Consider the following 19779-nt stretch of genomic DNA (forward strand, 5'->3'; position numbering starts at 1 on the left):
TTCAGAGGGCAAGATGGTATGCTGCATTTGTGCAGAAACAGGGGACTTGAAGGAAGTGTCCCTCACTCAAAGCAGCTGCTACTGTAGTCCCTCCAGGAGGATGTGTGCCCTTAGTCGCTATTCTAGGCCTTCCCTTTCATTATGTGGACATAAATGAAAATTTTACTCAAGAAATTCCATCCTGGGATGGGAGAGAGGGCTTGGTGGCTAAAAGCACTGGCTGTTTTTAAAGAGGATATTATTATTTATAAATAAATATTGACTTAAACATTTTTACTTTATTTTATTCTGTGTGCCATGTGTGTACAGTACTCTCAGAGGCCAGAAGAGGGTGTCCAGATCCTCTGGAACTGGAGTTACAGACAGTTGAGCCACCACGTGGTTCTGGGAGCTGAATACTGGTTTTTAGAGGAGCAACCAGTGAGTACTCTTAAGCACTGAGTCATCTCTCCATCCTCATAAATAAATCTCTTATTTTTTGAGACAGGGTTTCTCTGTGCGGCCCTGGCTGTCGTGGAACTCACTCTGTAGACTGGGTGCCCCTAAACTTAGAGATCCGCCCGCCTCTGCCTCCTGAGTGCTGTGACTGAAGGTGTGTACTACACTACCCAGCTAAAAATCATAAAGGAAAAAGACCCTGCTTGAGAAAGGAGTGAGTGACAGGGGAGAGTAAGTACATCTACATTTGTCATAGGCTGGGACCGAATGATGCTCAACCAGCTCCTTATTAAAGTTGGTGTTTCTAGGAAGCAGTGGGGCCTAATTTACTAGGACTGGGATCTCCCACTTTAAGGCAATTTTTTCCTTCCTTCTTCCCTCTCTCCCTCCCTTCCTTCCTCTCTCTCTCTCTTTTTCTTTCTGTCTTTCTTTGGGGTGGCGGAGGGGGGCAGAATCTTCATATATAGCCCTGACTGTTCTTGAACTCACTATGTATACCAGGCTGATCTCTAACTGACAGAGTTCCATAGAGCTCTCAATAATTTAGAGTCCAAAGGGCTTTACCTCCATCTCTCCCACTTATTGTTTTGAACTATTTTGACCAATACATACATATATACATACATACACTCATTCATTCATTCAACTGATTACATAGTGATTTTTAGTGGATGCCAGGTTCTAAACATCAGAGCAGTGAACAAGAATGAAAGTCCTACTCTATACAGCAGCTGAGAGGCTGGAGCAGGATTACCAGCAGTTTGAGACCTGCCTGGGCTACAGAGTAAGAACTCATCTCAAAGAAACTGAACCAAACCAAACCAAACAAACCAAAAAACCAGGACCAATAAAGTAAAAGTGCTTGCTGCCATGTTTGATGACTTGAGTCTGATCTCAGGTTGAAGAAAAAACTGACTCCTGCAAGGTCCTCTGACCTCTGCCATGAATGCTGCACACTTGTATACAAACACATATACACACACAGACATATGCACACACACAAATAAATAAAACATAAAAGTAAAAGAGATTCTCCAGGAAGTGTTGCTCTGCTGGAAGGGGTAAAAATAACCAGAAGCTGCAGAGAATGAAGGCAGCAGGTGAAGGGTCAAGAAAAGACTGGGTGCTCACCACAGTTTGGGTGGCCGGGCAGCCCTCTGTGGAATTGATGCTGAGATGAGAATGGTGTTAGTGGGTAGGCAGATAGGTACAGGTAGGTGGGAAAGTTCAAAGCAGGAAGAGCAGCCTGAGCAAGGTCCTGAGGCTGGCATGGCAAAGCTAAGGAAGACCATGGCAGCTAGGGCAGAGAGAGAGAAGGCACTGGGTCAGCTCAGAAGGCCTTTGGTGCTGTGTAGGGAGTTTGGGTCTTAGAATATGGAAAGCCAGGGTAGGGGAGTAGGCAGAGGAGCAGTAGCATGGATGACACTATCATGATGAACCCTCTCATGAGCACCACGGACACTTGCCTAGAGGCAGACAAGAGTTGAGGAGGTAAGAAGCTCTGGCTGACTTCTGAAGAAGTCCAGAGGAGAGATGGTATGGCTGCACCACGAGCCTGTGATGTAAGCTTGAGGACAGGTGCACCGAATACTTGTTAAATGGGTGGATATGGTTGACCCACCTTTTTCACACTTGCAGATACTATCTTCACATGGAGTGGTTCTTAGCTTTTATGGGCCTCCTCCTCTGATTTATTTTATTTTTAAATTACATACGTATCTGTGTGTAATATGTACACATGAATACAGGTGCTCATGGAATATTGGATCTCCCTGAAACTGGATTGTAGGTGATAGTGAGCTGCCGGGCACGGATGCTGGGAACTGAATTTGGACTCTCTGCAAGGGCAGGATGTGCACTTCTGAACCATCTCCTTAGTCCCTCGTCCCTCCCTGGTCTTGAGAAAAAGATAGACAGTGCTCACAAAGGATTGAGTCTGGGGCCAGAAAAAGGCTTTAAGAACAACCTACAGGAAGGCAGAGGGAGGAGGGAGGCCTGACCCTGCAGAATGCCTGTGAGCTGGTGGAAAGGACACAAAACACATGTGTGCTGCCAGGGCTGAAGCTGCTGGGCAGCCTTCAGAGGTTCTGCAGGTGGAGCCATGTGTGACTCAGCGTAAATCTCCCCAGGCCTGCGGCTCTGCTGACTGAGCTATCTCACCATGGGGCCACTTTGAAATGTCACAGTGACCTAGTGCTCTCTCCCTCTCTCATCAGGCCTTCTTCCCTGATTGCTCAAGGGTTGGAACATATGAGTAGTGTTCATACCTTAAGCTGGCTCCCTGGCTCTATGTGGGTGGCAATGGTGTACACAGTAGTTATGCGTGTGTTGGGGGTGGTGATGGGAGAAGAGCATTTTCAGGAGAGTTGAGCAAGTGTGGGTTTTCCCCTCCTTTAATGCCCAGGGCCACAGGACTGTCTGGACTTGCTTTACAATGCCACCTGCCCTGTTCAACCTCAAACCTTTATCTCTTGTATTTTCTATGTTCCATTTATACTCCACTCATCCTTTGGCTTCTCTGCTAGGGTTCATGATGATTCCAGTTTTTATTGGCTAGCACACCAAGCCCAGGAGGCTCCTTCAGGGTCTTCCAATTAACCTGTGTCCATGATCTCTACCACCCCAGGCTAGCTCCTTGCTTCACAGTCTGAAACCCAGCCCTGGGAGGAAGGAGGAAAGGACCCAGTACATGGCTGTCAAGCTGCAGACAGAGTGAAGCAGAGTCAATGCTGAGTGGGCGGTTTTCAGCTGGTTCTAGTAGGGATGGTTCAGCTGCTGGTTTCAGAATGGCATTCTCAATTCACACAGGCAACCAGGGATTGGCTGGGTGGAAGATCAAGCCACCAGTGAAAACTAAGCACTCACTGTGTATCTAATAGAAGACAATAGTGAAAGTGGGCACGCATCTGTAAGGCAGCACTCAGAAAGTGCAAGTGGGATCAAGAGTTTAAGGTTAGCTTCTATAATGAGTCAGTCTGGGCTATAGGAGATCCCAAACAGACAAACAACAAAAATCCACATTAAAAAACAAAACAAAATAAAATAAAAAAGCAGAGGATGGCCTCTAATCTCTAAGACCATGGCTACCTAGATAGCGTGTAGGGAAGGAAATGACAGAAGAAAAGAAAAACCAGGGTTATTTGGGATGATACAATGACCAGCTCTCAGGAGTCTGGAGGAGAGAGGTGCTGGGGTTTAATGAGCTACCACCAAATATACACTCATGGCAGAAGGTGAAATCTTATGTGATTCCTGGTGGATCAGGAGCCTAAAGGGGGGTTAGATCAGAAACAGAGCTCCAAAGGGTAGGATAAAGGTGGCCATATTTGTCTGTTTATATTTCTCTATCCTTTCTTCCCTAGATCTTTTTATTTTTTTAAATTTTTGAAAAAATTTTTTAATAGGGCTTCACTGTATAACCATGGCTGGTTAGAAATTGCTTTGTGTATCAGGCTGGCCTGCCTCTGCCTCCTAAGTGCTAGAATTAAAGGCACCCCTCCCACCTCTTCTTCCTCCCTTTCTTCCTTCTCCTCTTTCTTTTATTTTAATTTTAGGTGTATGAGTGTTTGGCCTGCATATATGTGTCTGTGCACTTTGTCTCCACTTTGTGGAGGCAAGGAGAGGGTACTAAGGAACTTGGAACTGAAGTTACAGATGGTTGTGGGCTGCCATATGGGTTCTGGGAAGAGATCCAGGTCCTCCGGAAGAATCAGTGCTCCTGACCATCTTTACCAGCACCCTGAGTTTTTTTCTTTGGGCCTTCCAGAATCATTAACTAATTCCTACTACAAATCTACTCATAAGCCAGCCATGTGTGAGACATGAGGAGGTGCTGTGGTGTGAGAGAGTAGACTTGTCCCTTCTAGAAGTTCCAGCTGATGTCAGATGAACCAATGGCCAGCCGTGTGAAGGAGTGGGCTCCCAATAGTTGAACTGTGTTGTGAAAAGATCAGGCTAGAGCCTGGACACTTCATTTTGTTTCCACTGAATGTAACTGTCCCACCCTGTCCTACTGTTTTTATTGTTAAAAGAACATTTTGTCCCATACCACAATGCCTTGTGGCTTTTGTATCCTTCCCAGTTCCTGGTGGTCCACAGGAACTATGTAGACTATGTATCAGTACCAGAGGCACAGGCACAAATCTCTCTTGGATGCTTTGAAACCCTGAATTCATCCTATGTTTTTCTCCTCTCCACTTCCTAAAGCAGCAGCCTTCAATTCTTTTGAGTTCCCCAGATCTCGAAAATCATTCCTCTTCTATCTACCATCAGCACCAGTGACATTTAGTGAGAAATGTCTGTGCTAATTGCCCTCATTCATCTCCAGTCTTGACCCATCTCACATAGTTCTCTAACATGTACCTGGTAACAGCACTCTGTTTAAAACTTCCTTCAGACACAATTGCCACCATACTGCTCCAAGCCATTCCTGCCTTTCTAGGCTGCTCTTCTGCTCTTCTCTTGCCCCTCTGAGCCTGGCTTTGACTATGGATGTCCATTGCAACTCCCCACCAGCTTCTAGGACCCTTCAACTCCAGGGCTGGACTACAGTTTTTTCTTCTGTATCAAATGTTCTGTTCCCATTTGTGCTCCATTTATCACTTTCTTTGGACTACTGTGTTCTCAAGACCCTTGCGAGACGTTATAGTAAGAATTTCCTCTAGTTCTGAAGCAAACCCTCAATGGATGGTATGAAGGAAAAGGTCTTCCGTTGGCATGCAGCTCACATTTACTAGCAAGAGGCACAGACAGCTCCTGTTTTTTTTTTTTCTTTTCTTAGAGGAAAAGTTGGAAATAATATATATAACTTGTTATATATATATATAAAATATATATAAATATAGATATATGAATCAATCAATCTATCTATCTATCTACCTATCTCTTATCTATAGAAAGAGACTGGGTTTCTAGCCCAGCTTGGCCTTGAACTAGAACTCCCTATTTTACACGATGAACTTGAACTTCTGATCCTTCTACCTCTACCTCCTGAGTACTGGGATTTCAGGTATGTGCCACTAGGCCTGGTTTATATGGTGTTAGTAAGCAAACCCAGGGCTTATGTATACTATGCAAGCATTCTAACAACTGATCTGTATCCACATCTTGAATTTGACTCTTTTGGATACACGCATTCATTCAAAATGAGTTTTTAAAGAAAGATGTGGCAAGACATTGTAATCTAAGGAAAAGAAGTCACCATAAGAACTGAATTCATTCATTATCTCCAGTCAAATTTTGGTAACTCAGTCTGGTCAAAAAATGATCTTGAAGTTCTGATCCTGCTGCCTCCATCTCCCAAGTGTTGACATTACAAACATGCACCATCATGTCTGGTTTATGGTAGGGATGGAACCAGGACTTTGTGGATTTTTTGGATGCTAGGTAAACACTTTACCATCTGAGACACAATTCCTGCCTGCTTGCCTTCCTTCTTTCCTTCCTTCCTTCCTTCCTTCCTTCCTTCCTTCCTTCCTTCCTTCCTTCCTTCCTTCCTTCCTTCCCTCTCTCTCTTTCTTTCTCCCCATCTCCTCTCTCCCTCCTTTCCCTTGCCCCCTTCTTCCCTCATGACCGAGTTCAATCCCCAGGACCCACAGTGGAAGGAGAACCAACTCCTGCAAATTATCCTCTGGTCTTCATACATTCTGCCTATCCCTGCCATACACAGCATACATAAAATAAACACATGTTAATTAAAAAAAGAAAGAAAAGCTGCCATGGGAAATGGAATGAGTCATAGGGATCACCCATATGGAAGCAGTCTGCGGGTCAGTACCTGGTGTGCAGAGCACCACACACCACTCACTGCTTCCTCTTTGGTGTTTCACTGAAGGGCTAGGTTGCTCCTGGCTAGTAGCATCACTGCAAGACTGTGCAAAAACTAGCTTCTTCCCTACACGCAGAAGAATGCACACACACACACAGTATGGCTGAGATTTCATATCTCCATAAGCTTGAATATTCCAGGAACCCTCCAGAGGATAGGCCAGTGTCTTGCTTCAAAGAGCCGCTTTTACCCAAGGGGTGCAGCTATAAATCCTAGATAGCTCTGTCCCCTCCTGTTCAGCCATACATTATGGGAACTTCTCTGCACAGCTGTGACTCCCTGTTTCAGAATGGCATTCATGCTTATCATCAGGATGACTGGCCCAGAAACCTTGCAACCCAGGGCTAAGTATGCACATCCATAAAAGAAGTCACTGTCCCAGATGGTCAGCTTATCCAGAAGTGAGTCACCTTGCTTCCATTCTAACTTGCTTCCCATCCCTTGCGGCCAGCAGCACATGCCCTACCCTCAGGAGGAGTTCCTTCGCTTCCGTAGCACTGAGCTGACCCTGGGGCCAGGGCTGCAATGGCTGTATGGTTAATGAGTTTAGCATTACCCCAGACCTCTTTCTTTGTACCTCGCTCCTGTTTCTTAGGCTAAATAAGGAACAAAGGCAAAACTTAACTTACACATATAAAAACTCATGTAAGAGCAAAATTGATGGGTCTGTGATTTCTGGCATAGGTAACCATATAGATAATCAAGATTTGGCCTTATTTAAAACAAATGACAATCCAACCAAGAAAGGAAACCGTACATTAAATTTCTATCTTTGAAAACAACTTTTGTCTAGGAGTTTCTACGTAGAGTCCACAGAATAAAGCTGGCAGATCAAATTTGGGAAGTGAGCTGTGCATTAAGTTTTTAGAATATAACTAGTCCCATTTATTTGCCTATGGTTCAGGCAAATTTCAAATTCATCACAACGGTAAAGGCTGAGGAAAAGACTGAATGCTTAAGCAAAACTTAAAATACTCACTCTACAGCATCTTACAGGTAAGTTTGCCAATCCTGGTCCTGGAGCAATAAAGTATGTCACAAGGTCAAGAACAAGGTACCTGTTGACTGGCAAGTGTTTCCTTGTGACATGGCTGTTGTCACGATTTCTGTGGCTGCCTCTCTGACGGTTTGTTCCTCACTTTGTAGAAGGGTAAGGACACACCTCCAGAGAGAAAGTGTGTCCTGCAATTCTGTGAAGAAAATCAAAGCGAATTTATGTCATTCGTCTACATGCCAACAAGCATGCAGTAATGCTGCTTTTAGCCTTACAGGGGAGGAGAACATTCATGAAGAAGCAACAGCCATTCTTTTTTGGGAGGAGGTTGTTGTACAATAGGAAGCCTGAGAATCAGAACAACAGAGAAACAGAGAGGGCCCTGCTGGGGAGGCTTGGAGACATCTTTTCTGTGGAAGGAGGAAGGCCTTCTGCAGTCAACTAGCCTTAGGCAAGGTTTCCAGAAGGTGATGACTGGCTTACAAGGCTCTGGCAACTCTCTCCAGTGGCATGATTTATGCAATTAGAATCTTTTTCATGTCTTTAATCCCAGCACTCAGATGGCAGGTAGGTCTCTGTGAGCTCAAGGCCAGCTTGGTTTACATATAGAGTTCCAGGATAGCCAGGGATACATAATGAGACCCTGTATCAGGGAAAAAACAAAAACAAAAACAAACAAACAAAAAAGGATGGTAGCACATACTAGTAATCCCAGTCTTGGCTACGTAGTGAATTCAAGGCCAGCTTGAGCTACACGGTGAAACCTTGTCTCAAAAAAACCAAAGAGTGCTTTGCAGAAACTAGTTTAGTGTTGATTTGAGAGACTGTGAGAACCTACCAATTCTGGAAAGCAAAATATTAATCAGGATGTTTGGGGCAAGGATCAAACATGGGGAAGGCTCAAGATAAAGGGCATCCTTTGTCATATGTCTCTAGGTCCTATTTTCTGTTACCGTGGGCCCTTAGCACTGAATCTGCTGGTTACCATACGGTGCTGTGGGAACAAACAGAAAGGCAGAATGTGCTCTGGGCAGCTCAAGGCCACGAGATCTTGAATATAGGTAATGAGCAGTCAACATGAAGGTGGGTGGCTGCAGGAAGACATTAGAATGGGCCATAGGAACTGATTTTAGGAGGAGAGAGAGGTGGCAGGCAGTGAGTGCAGGCCTGCGAAGGGTCTCATACAGGGCAATGGCGGAACACCACCCAGCATACCTCAGTCAGAGCTGAGGCCACTGCCTTGGCCAACAGTACCATTTGCTATAGCTCTCTTCTATCTCTCTGATCAGCCTTTAAGTCTTTCTCCTGCTTACAGACTCAGCACTTTTTTTTTTTCTTTTTTAAAGAGGTTTCTAACAGTCCAGGCTGGCCTCAGATTCACTATGTAACCCTAAATGGCCTTGAACTCCTGTAGTCATCCTGCTCCCATCTCTCAGAGGCTGTGATTCCAGGTATGTTCTACCAAAGAATCCATCTTGAGTGTTCTCAGTCACAAGGTCTTTTGAAGCTTTAAAATTCCTCTCCTTAAGTCCATTCCCATCTGCCCTCATGTCTCCGGCTGGCAGCAGTTCTTCACATGCAGGGGGCCATCAGCCACCACTAATCTCCTTCCTTGTTTCCATTATGCCATCTCTAGCACCAGCAGCTAACACAAACCAAGTCTCAATTCCACACACGAATTTTACGTTATTTTACACAAATTTACTTGTTTGAGTGACAGAGTAACAAAAGTTCAGAAAAAAATGTGCTGAAAATGTACTGAAAATGCCTGACACAAAAGAAAAACAAAATGCCTTTGAGAGAGGGTTTCACTATGCCGCTTCAGCCTCTCAAGTAGCTAGGACTGCAGGCACAAACCACCAGGCCTGATCTAATCAAGTTTATTAGCCTTTTCGCCTGTTGCTCTGGGTTCAGTGATTAAGTCAGAACCACAGGAGGGTCGCTGATGGTATCACTTAGAAGGAAGAAGAAAAGAACAGCAAGGAACACTGCTTCCAAACAGAGGCTGCACGGGCAGCACTTCCTCGGTCCTCACCCTGCTCATGCTCACATCACAGCATCACCACCTATAAAGTGACTCTTTCCTATCTGGAAATCTGTCTCCACAGCAATACCGAAGGCTCCTTGGGGGGCTTGCCCCTTCCTGATTCTTGAGGGCCAAGTGTGAACACAGTAAAGAGAAATGGAAAGTGACTAGTTGACAGGAAGTGAGCACCTGGTAGTAATGAGTCCACATGCAGAAGAGGACAGGCTGTGCTGGAGACCGGCTCTGTGTCCCTGCTTTTCCTTTAACTAACCCCTATGTTTATAAATCAATACGAACCCCAGAGCAACACAATAAAAAATTCAACAAACTCCCCTGTGCTTTCCAACTCCTAAGGCTTTCCTCAGACTGTGCTCTTCAGCATTGCTGGCACCAAGCTTTTCCTAGCTCCTGCTCTCTAGGCATGTGAGTGGCAGTGAGGAGAGGAACCCAGATCAGAAGCCAGTTCAGAGCTGCACAACCACCTGAGTTTGAAATAGTGCCTCTTATATCCCAGCACTGATTTCAAATTAAGTTCAGTAGCAAAGGGCACCAGCAGCCCAGAAGGGACTTTAAAGAGAAGCCTGGAAGTCAGCCTCAGCACCACAGAATCCTGGGGAGCACTTCCTAGAAGAGGCAGTTTTGCAAGGCAAACAAGTCAATCAAGCAGGGGTTTGTTCCTAGAGAGCTGGTCCCTACTGATGACAAACAGGCCTGAGGAAAGGGAGGCGGATGATGAAGCAGTAGAGTGGGCCAGGGGTGAAACAGAAAAACAGAAAGGGCCTAGTGAGCTATGTTAAAGGATGTGAAGATCTAGCCTGGAGACAGTGGGAACCCGCTCAAAGCTCTTCAGTAGACTAGCATGGTGGTATACACTGAAAATCCCAGCACTTCGGAGGCTGAGACAGCAGGAATTTCTTATGCTGGAGGTTCTCCTGGGCTACCTAGTGATACTGTTTCAAATGAAGGGTTTTAATAATGGCCTATCAAAAGAGTTAAATTTACAGAGAGGAAAGACCGCAAAGCTTATAGGTGCTCTGAAAAAATGTATGTAGAATGTTGGGTGATAAGACTGAAGGAAAAGAAGAAAAGCAGCTGTTGGTAAGAAACAATCAGAATATTAATCAAGAGGACAAAATATCCTAGAAACATGCCATCTCTGTGTAGCGCTGGCTGCCCTGCAACTTCTCTGGAGACCAGGCTGGCCTTGAACTCGCAGAGATCTGCCTGCCTCTGCCACCTGAGTGCTGGGATTAAAGTGGTGTGCTACCACCACTCAGCTAACCGTCCCTTCTTTAGCCCAGAATATCTGTCTCTCCCTGTGTTAGCTGAGCTGGCTGCAGTGGGCACCCCGCTCAGCACACTTACCAAGAATGGGCTGGGGATGAGTGAGGAACAGGGGCGCGGTGCTCGTGAGGACTTCAGCAGCAGCCAATCTAGATGCAGTAGGAAGATGCTCTCCACAGGACCAGACAACCAGCTGGACCCACTGCCTCAGCTCAGGAGCCATGGAAGCCTTGTTCTAAGAACAAAACAGGAGCCTATCAGTGATCTCCACCATGCTCCCATGGGCAAGAGGGGGGAAGAGCTCCAGCCCGCTGTACCTGCAGCCTCAGAAAGCAGCAGCTCCCTAGTGCTCACTTGGAACAAAGTCCCACTGTTTTCAGTAATGAGCTTTATTGGTACATAATGCATGTTTTTCTTTTAAAACTAACCGACACCTAAGACTGAGCATGCCTGTGGCACACCCATGATGCTCTGACTTGTATGTGCTTTGTGTGATGTCTGGGTCAGAGTAATCCCATGCGCTGGTATTATAGGTGTACACCACCACACCTGGCAGATTAAGGTTTCTAAGCCCATTCCTTTTCCTGGTCAAATAATATTCTATTCTGAGTTTTGGCTTTTTTTTTTTAGCTTTTATACTCATTTCTTATTCTTCTTAGAAATTACATCCTGGTTCAGTTTGAAGGCTGAATTTAAACTGTTGCTATGACTTCTGCTACGACTACTGCTATGGCCCTATGAGAGATGATGAGAGTGAGACCCTTATGACATTAATGAATAAATGCCATTATCTCCAGGCTGGGCTAATCATGACAGGAGTAGCTTTGCTTTACAAGTGAATTCTCTTGTCTGTCTGTTTGCTTCCTTTCTTCATGCTTTCCCATCACATGCCACACTCTGCCATGTCTGCAGTGTTATTAGGCAGTGAAAAGGCCATTTCTGGGAACCTCAGAACTGGGAAAAAAAAGATGCCTTTTGCTCATGAAGTCTGCCATCAGAGAACCAGAGAGGAGAACTCCAAGACACATCACCAAGGAGCTGTTCCTAATCAACCATACCACAGGACTTATTCCTTCAATTGCTCTGGGGCAGTGGCTCTACGGGTCTAAACCCAGCAGCTGAGGCCCAAGCACAGCTCCCTCTCCAGAGCTGCATTAATGTGTTTTTCCACGTTGTTCTACCATTCTGTGGATTTTCTTCTCCCTAGAAAATGTTTCCAGTTTTATGGAATAATACTTCCTTCATGCGTGAAGAGCAGCTGTAGTCTGTGGCAGACTTGCTTCTGCTGTCTCCACTGCTGCCTTAGAACTTGGGGTTTGTTGTGTTTGCCTGTAGCTCACTGTGGTCCTGAGGCCTCAGCCTCAGAAGTGCTGGCCTTACAGGGGTAGGCTTTTTGTCTTGTTCTGGAGCTGGGGCAGGAACCTTGTGCATGCTAGGCAAGTCATACTACTGAGCTACTGCCCCAGACCTGTTTATCCTTTAAGCAAATCGTGTCTTTCCATATTTCACTTGACCTTCCAAACACTGTTTTCTTCTTCTTTCTTTATTTTTAAAACTGTCATATCTCTTAGTGGCCTGTGACCTAGGTTTGGTCCTCGGTCACACCTTCAAATGACGGACTCAAGGAATCTGCCTCCTTGCTTGCTAATGCTACCCTGGGGTTTTACCCTGACCCAGCCTTGGGAAATCTGAGCTTAAACAACCCCCTCTCTTAAATCCTCCTCAGCTCCCAAGTACTCCTTCCTTCCCTTGGGTTCCCAGAGTCCCACTATTCACAGTAGTGACCCAGCACTCTTTCTGTCATTAGCCTGCACTGTAGGCTGTACAGCTGATTCTCAGTATCTCTTGGTGCTAGCTTCACTGTGATCATGCAGATCCACCAGCACAGTGATGAAAGGGTACTCAGACTGCTCATACTTACTGTCTACTCACTGCCTTGAGATGGTGCTGTCTTTCTTTTTTAAACAAATTAAATATGTTCTTTATAATTTTACAGAAGTATATAATGCACTATTCATCCTCCTTTTTCTTATCTCCTTCTGTCTCCTGTCCCTTCCCTTCTTCCCTATTCCTCTCCCACACCTGTGCTTCGTTTTCTTTGTGTTCCCCTGGGTTTGACCAGGACCATCTGTGTGGTTTTGGTACTGAAACTGGAGACTGGTGGGTTCACTAGAGGTTGCACAATTTAAAATGCCTCTGCTCTCTCACAGTCCATTGGTAGCCTATGATTCAAGGGATAGAGTCCCTCCCCTCCCCATGACTAACTTCTGGGACAACCTGCCTTGTGCAGGTCTATACAAATAAACAAAGCTACTGTAGGTTGTGACTACACTGATGTGTTTTGTCTAGAGGATGGGATTTCATTGCCTTCTCCCTGTCTTTCTGTCCCCTCTTCCACAATGTTTGCTGAGCCTTGGTACTATGCCTCTTGTAAACATACGAGGTATGTATGTATTTGTCTCATAGTGTGTTTCCAGGAGGCTGTTTTGCTTACTATGGTTCCACTTCACCTTCACTGGGCAAGTGGAATAGGCAGAGCACATGTGAGACCTGGCTCAGATACAGCTCAACCACATGCAGGCAGAGCATCTCAACCTTACAATATATCATCAGACTTGGCTCACAAAGTTGTTATCCAAAGTATATTTGGCAGTGACTTGTTTAGTCCTCTTGAAATAAGTCTAGCTTTAGAAATGGTGAGAAAGCAATGGGACATGTCTATGTTGGGGAACTGTCACTCCAGGCTCTAGTCAAAAATGGCAAGAACAAAAGAGAAGAGAGCACATGTTCAGAGTCTTCACAAATATTCCCAAAGTAAACCTTCAGCACAAGCCAACACTTCTGTGGATTCATTGTGATTCTGCCTGCTGGGACAGTTCTTTGACCAATACTCTCTGGGTAAAAACCCAGGCCTCAGGACAGGTACAGAACCAGCCTCACCTCCTCACATGTCTTCACACGGTAGGTGATTACTTTGGAGGCAAGCTTCAGAGCTACACCCTGGATTTCAGATCTGGAAAATAAAGGAAAATTAATACACACACACATACAGTAAAAAATGTACAACAATTACCACATACAAGTCAAGCCAAACATCTGAGATGAGACAGGTCTAGCCTCAAAACCACTGTGTAGGCAAGGCTGACCTTGAAATTCTGATCCTCCAATCTCTACCTCTTTTGTGCTGGGATTAGAGGTATGTGCTACCACACCGGCTTTTGTGGTGCTAGGGATCAAGCCCAGGGCTTTGCTGATGCTAACAAGCACTGAGCTATAGCCCCAGGCCCAAAGTGAACATATGTTATGCACAAATGTTGATACGGATAGTCTATAACCTTTATTCCTGATCAGACAACTGCTCATATTTTTAGTTACAAGTTTGGTCACGAGTGTGAAAACCTGGCTCTCTTCTATTACTGGAGTTTAGAACACAGCTTCTAGGCTGAGGCTTAGAAAGAAACTCATTATCTGGGCCCTTAGGTGGGGACAGTGTGCAGCAGGCTTCCTGCATGAAGACTGAAGGGGCGAATACAGCTCACCGAAACTGCACATAAGTCTGGGGGGCAAACCTGTCATTGGAAGCAATATCCAAAGTCCAGATCAGGAACTCCTTTGGGGAGAGCTGAACACAGCGTTCTGTGTGTGGGAGCCATTCACTGGGGTTCATATGAGAGAGAATCTTCAGGACCTGTGAGTCAAATCCAAGAAAGCAAGATAAAGAAACACACAGGGAAAAGTCTTGTCTCTTAAATCAAGACTGCTTATAACAATGAGGGGCCAGATTCTACTGTCTTCTTATTTCCTCTCTGACACCTATGAGAAACTGAGGCAGGGCAGAACAATGACAAGCTTGAGGGTCCTTGGTGACCTGACACCAGAGCTAGACTGAACCAGATTCCTTTGCCTTTTTTTTTTTTTTTTTGCTTCTTGATTTTGCGACAGGGTCTCACGATGTACCCAGGCTATCTTTGACCTCACTCTGTAGCTCAGCTAGGCCCCAGCCTCCTAAATTTCTGGAATTTTAGGCCTGGAAATCTCCCTTTCATTTTGACTAGTCTTCCCAGGTAGCCATCTGTCTGTAAACAGACACATCAGTAAAGAACCTCTGAGATGTGTTGTAGCTGATGAGGCCAGAGGTGGCATCAGCTGTTTCCCTGCTCATTCTCCATGGTCTCTCACTGCACTTGGAGCTCACTGGCTTGGCTAGTCTAGCTAGCCAGCTTTCCCCAGGGATCCCATCTTCATCCCGAGTGTGGGCATTACAGGTGGGCTGTCATACCTGACATTTACATGGCTGCTACAGATATGAACTCTGGTCCTCATGCTTGTGTAGCAAGCACTAACCATGGTGCTCTCTCTCCACCCCCATAGCTAGCTTTCAATGATCTTTCCTAAAGACAGTGGCTTGACCTATTACTGATAGGTCAAGCAGTACCACTGGCATCTTAGGTTCTTCTGTACATAATCCAAGCAGTGTACAGGGCCCTGGTCTTTGGTATGCTAAGCTGTTGCCCCCAGATAGCACAAGCCTGACTTGCTTTCCTCTCTATCTTCCTGGTGTTTCCAGAAGAATGTGGGACACAGAGGGGCATCAGTGCAATGGAGACCCTACCCTGTAGAAACAGCCTGGATGGTTTTCCTTCATCGTCAGCAGCAAGAACTCCTCTCTCATACTATATAGCAAGGGAAGTGGTCCCTTCTCTCCCAGTTCAGAGGATGCTGCCCTTTCCAGCAGGGTATCCAGGGTTAGCAAGCGCACTTCAGAAAAGGAGGACTCCAGAAGCCGGGAGAAGGAGAGAGGAACAGCAATCGCCTGCCCTTCAGCTTCAGCCAGCGATGCCCACACTTCAGGGATGGCTAGCTTGGTAAGGCTCTGAAGGTACTGGGGCAGGCCTGGCACCTTGAAGGTCCAGGGGAAACCTGTAACCAGCTCTGATCCCAAGATAATTCTTCTCACATCTTCCCAGAGGCCAAGACTCTGCAGAGCTAGAAACAAAAAGAGTAGAGAAAGAAGTAATTTTCGTGTTATACAGGAGAATGGGAAACATCACAGAAAATGAACTTCTGCACCTCTTCTGGACACTCAATAAATGCAAATCCAGTGACCTGATCTGGAAAGCCTCAGGAAGTACCCAAAGGAAAAGTACAAACTTTATGCAGCAATCTGTAAAGCACCAGAGGCTCTGGGCTGGATCCTGTCCTTACCTGAAGCTCACAAGATAACACATTTCACTGTTAGTATAACTAATTGTGACAAAGATTTTTTTAGAACTCCACTCACTGGCCTAATTCTGCTCTCTCATGGCAGCCCTGTAGGCACCTGAAACCATTACTTTACTCCCCGTTTTCTTCAGGTAAAAATCTCTTCTTCCTTCCCATTACAATGGGACTCCCTTCCTGTTACAGCCGTACTGCTATGGGCAGATCTCACCCTGTCTTAACTTGGAGTACAAAATGGTCTTAGGTCCCGCACTGTCCATCCAGCAGGGCCACTAACCTCCTCGCTCTGGACATTAGGCTACTGGCCTTTCTGTTGGCCCTGAAGCAGAAGCAGTAGGCGCCACAGCCCCTCTTCTATGACTACTGAGATGGGGAGCTCCTTGTATTTGGGACTTGTCTTTGTTGGTTTAATCCCTATGAATCCTTATCTACCTGTTAAGTTTTATGTTCTGCTTTTCAGTTGTGGAGATTAACATAAATAGTCTTAGTTCTGATCCAAAAACATCCTGCCTGCTTTCTATGTACTAAGCTTCAAATGGAACATGATCACTGCCCTTAAGGAGATGAAATGAGATGGTGGTCAACTTTGAGAAAGAGAAATGCTTAGACCATGATTCCCATATAACAATACAAATGAAGGGAAGGAAGCAAGAAAGTGGTGGGACCACCAAAGTCCAGGGAACCACCTGAGCAAAGTGACCCCATGGGCAGGCAAGCACAGGAACCTAACTTAGTTTTGTGTTACACACATCCCCTCTTGTAATGACCAAGTTGGCAGCCTAGTTCCTTAACCTACATGTAGTATGCACACTCCTTCTTTGAACAACATATCTACTAACTCAGACCCCAATGAACTCCCATCTGCATCAGGCTACACACACTCCCATTTGTGAACAATAGTGTAAGTTTCCCAGTCCCTAACGACAATCAAACTTAAGGTTTCTATTCAAGTGTACTCTTAGTACATCAAGGGATGAAGAACAGAGGGGCTGATCAGACATGACCTGGCTTTGGATGCATGTGAAGTAAGGTGGAACTTTGTCCTCTAGTGAACTGTCAGGGAGAATCTATTTACCATTTCTTATGCCTATCATAGAGCACATTTGGTGTATGTATGATTAAAATCAGATGCATAATCAAGGAGACATGCTCATTAGGAAAGATTTGAATGTGTGACCTAATCTGTCAACCAAAATAGAGAAAAACCATGCCCTTTAGTAATAAGATCTCCCTTCCTTCCTTTGGACTCCACACACAGAGACTCTATAGTGTGGTGTGAGCTACTCATTCAGCTCATTGTCAACCTTGACAGCGTCTTCCTCTATAACCTCCACTATTGCTTTGTCTCAAAGAAAGTTATTTGGCTTCTACTGCAAATCTTCGTGAGCCTTTATTTTCAATTCTTTGGATAAGAGGCCAAGAACTGAGGCTTATATGACACACATGACAGCTTATAACTACACTTAAACTGACTTCTATAGGCACTAGGCACCATGTGGTATACACACTGATAGACATAAAATAAAAATAAATACATCCTAAGTGGGGAAAAAGAGGCCCACAGTCTGATCACTGGTAAGAAGAACATGTAAAAAAACATACATATTCTTTTATAGGTAAGAGAATGCCACTGGGGAGTTGCTTACGTATCTGTCTATTGCTTCTTTAAAAAAATTAATTTTACGCATTTGGGTGTTTTTCCTGAATGTTTGTGCATCATATTTGCTTGCAGTGCTTGCAGAGGACAGAAAAGGGCACTGGATTTCGTGGAAGCACAGTTAGAGATGGTTGTAAGCCACCATGCCTGTGCTGGATACTGAGCCCAGATCCTCTGCAGGAGCAGCAAGCACTCTTAACTCCTGAGACACCTCTCCAGTCACTCAGTATTTACCAAAGAACAGACTTGAGCTACTTTTTGGTCTTGCTATTCAAACTGCCTAAGGCTTCTCCAGCCTCAGCTTCTGAAGCGCTTACCGGCATATGCCACCACACCTGGCCTGAGAGATTATTTTTAACAACATCAGGAGAACATGCTCATTTTATCATTTTTATTGTGGGGGTGTGTGTGGTATTATAGCAGGGAAACCAGGTAAAACGGTAGCACATGCCTATAATCTCAGCACTCAGGAGAAAGCTTAGCAGTTCCAGGCAAGTCACAAAGCCACCTCCCCACCCCACCTTCTATTAGTCCAAAAGGGAAACTAAGGCCTCAGGGAAAAAGGTTTCCTCCCCAAAATCTGTGTGATTGCCATTGCAATGGCATAAAAAGGTTAATTTGTTGTTTTTGCTTTTTCAGACATGGTCTCATTCTGTGGTCCAAGCTGGTCTGGGATTCAGGTAGTCTTCCTGCACCTCCCTGTACGGGGTCACAGGTCCCTGTGCTGGTGTCCTGTGACCACCAGGCCTGGATTAAGAGGGGGAGCCTTTCAGAGGTGATTAGGCCACAAGGGCTAAGTGTGTTATTTATAAACTTGACCCTCTTTTGTTCTCTTGGTTTTAGTATGTTCACCTGTCCTGTCATGTCCTAGACGAGACCCCCTCCCCAAGTTCTGGACTTCTGAGCTTCCAGTACTATGAGCTAAACAAATTTTCTTCAGTCGCAATGCACCTAGGTTGAGGCATTCTTTCATAGTAGCAGAAAGATGGACTAAGGCAGAATGGATAGGGAAAAAGATGGGTTGAGGACTAAAGTGATGAAGAATCTGGGACAGATTTAGGAGAGTGTGAGGGCTCTCCCACGGCCAATTCTTCATGCTACATACTCATCATCTAAGATGACGGCCTCAATTTCACAGAATGCTTTAAGTATCACAATCAAGTAATTACTAACAGTGTTCACTAGGCCAAGCAGAAGACAGAGATCTCAGTTTTTCAGCCGGCTCCCTTTCTGTACCTGCTTCCCATTCCACTCAGTTCTGAGCAGTTCCTCTCTGGCTCTAGTAGTCTGTAGTCATGTGCTGTTCTGAGGGTTTCAATTTACAAGAACATCAGGGAAAACTTCACTGGGCACCTTGCTGAAATTCAGATATTCTACCTCTCGCAGGGCTATCAGGAACATGAATGAGCTTATCCTAGATGGCTTACCGGAGAGCATTCGGGATATGAAGCACTAAGTATCTGACATCTCAGTGTAGCTCAGCGAACTCTGCTGACCTCTAGAGAACTATCATAAACAGGAAGGCGAGAGTTAGGAAATGCATTAAAGTTAACAGAGCCACATAAAATTATAATAACCTCAGGGTTAAAACAAGGAATATTTATATAACACAGGTCTTTTGAAAAGAACCCGTCCCAGAAGGCAAAGCAGGTCTACACTCAGTTCCAGCATGATGAGGGGATGTGGTGGTCAGCTTGAAATCTCAACTGTGACAACCTAGTGTCACTGGAGAAGAGGCTCTTAATTGAGGAACTGTCCAGCTTGGGCTGGCCTGTGTCATGTCTGTGGGAGACAGCCTTGGTGATTAATGAGGTGGGAAGACCCCGGATGTGGTAGCAGCATTTCAGTGTTGTGCCCTGAACTGTGTAAGAGTAAAGAAACCTCACAGAGGAAACAGCAGCAAGCAAGCAGCATTGGTGTGTTCGAGTCTCTGCTCTTGACCGAGGATGCGAGAATGTTCCTGCTTTTCTATAAACCTGGAATTATAAACTAAAACAAACCTTTTCTTCCCATATCATGCTGTTGATGTGTTTTTATCACAGTAACAGGAATGAAACTAGAATAGGGGCACTGCCACTATCCATGTGAAATGCTTTTCCTCCTGACTAGTGTCCTAAGCTGAAGGAGGCAAGCATCTGTACAAAGAGCAGGGACGCCCCTAACAGCTGAGGTTCTCAGTTCATTCTCATTGTGGAAGACTCCAATACCAATACAATGTGGTAGATAGGACTTTTGATACCATTTCCTACCCTCTTCACCTATTACATTGTAAGGACAACATTTCACTGAATAGAAGTCAGAAACATGGCCCAGAGATCTGCTCCTTAAAAGGG

General features: G+C 45.2%; 1 protein-coding gene across 1 annotated transcript in view; it reads right to left on the reverse strand.

Moving 5' to 3' along the window:
- Thada (THADA armadillo repeat containing) overlaps positions 1-19779 on the reverse strand; it is a 296591-nt gene that overhangs the window by 30968 nt on the left and 245844 nt on the right. The window contains exons 32-36 of the mRNA XM_055619015.1: positions 15182-15555; positions 14139-14257; positions 13510-13582; positions 10651-10804; positions 7324-7455 (exon numbers count right to left, since the gene is read on the reverse strand). Of these exons, the coding sequence (XP_055474990.1) occupies positions 7324-7455; positions 10651-10804; positions 13510-13582; positions 14139-14257; positions 15182-15555 (852 nt within the window). The remainder of the gene's footprint in view (positions 1-7323; positions 7456-10650; positions 10805-13509; positions 13583-14138; positions 14258-15181; positions 15556-19779) is intronic.

Source organism: Psammomys obesus, unplaced genomic scaffold (assembly GCF_907164565.1).
Source record: "Psammomys obesus unplaced genomic scaffold, mPsaObe1.curated_primary_1811, whole genome shotgun sequence".
Lineage (NCBI taxonomy): Eukaryota > Metazoa > Chordata > Mammalia > Rodentia > Muridae > Psammomys > Psammomys obesus.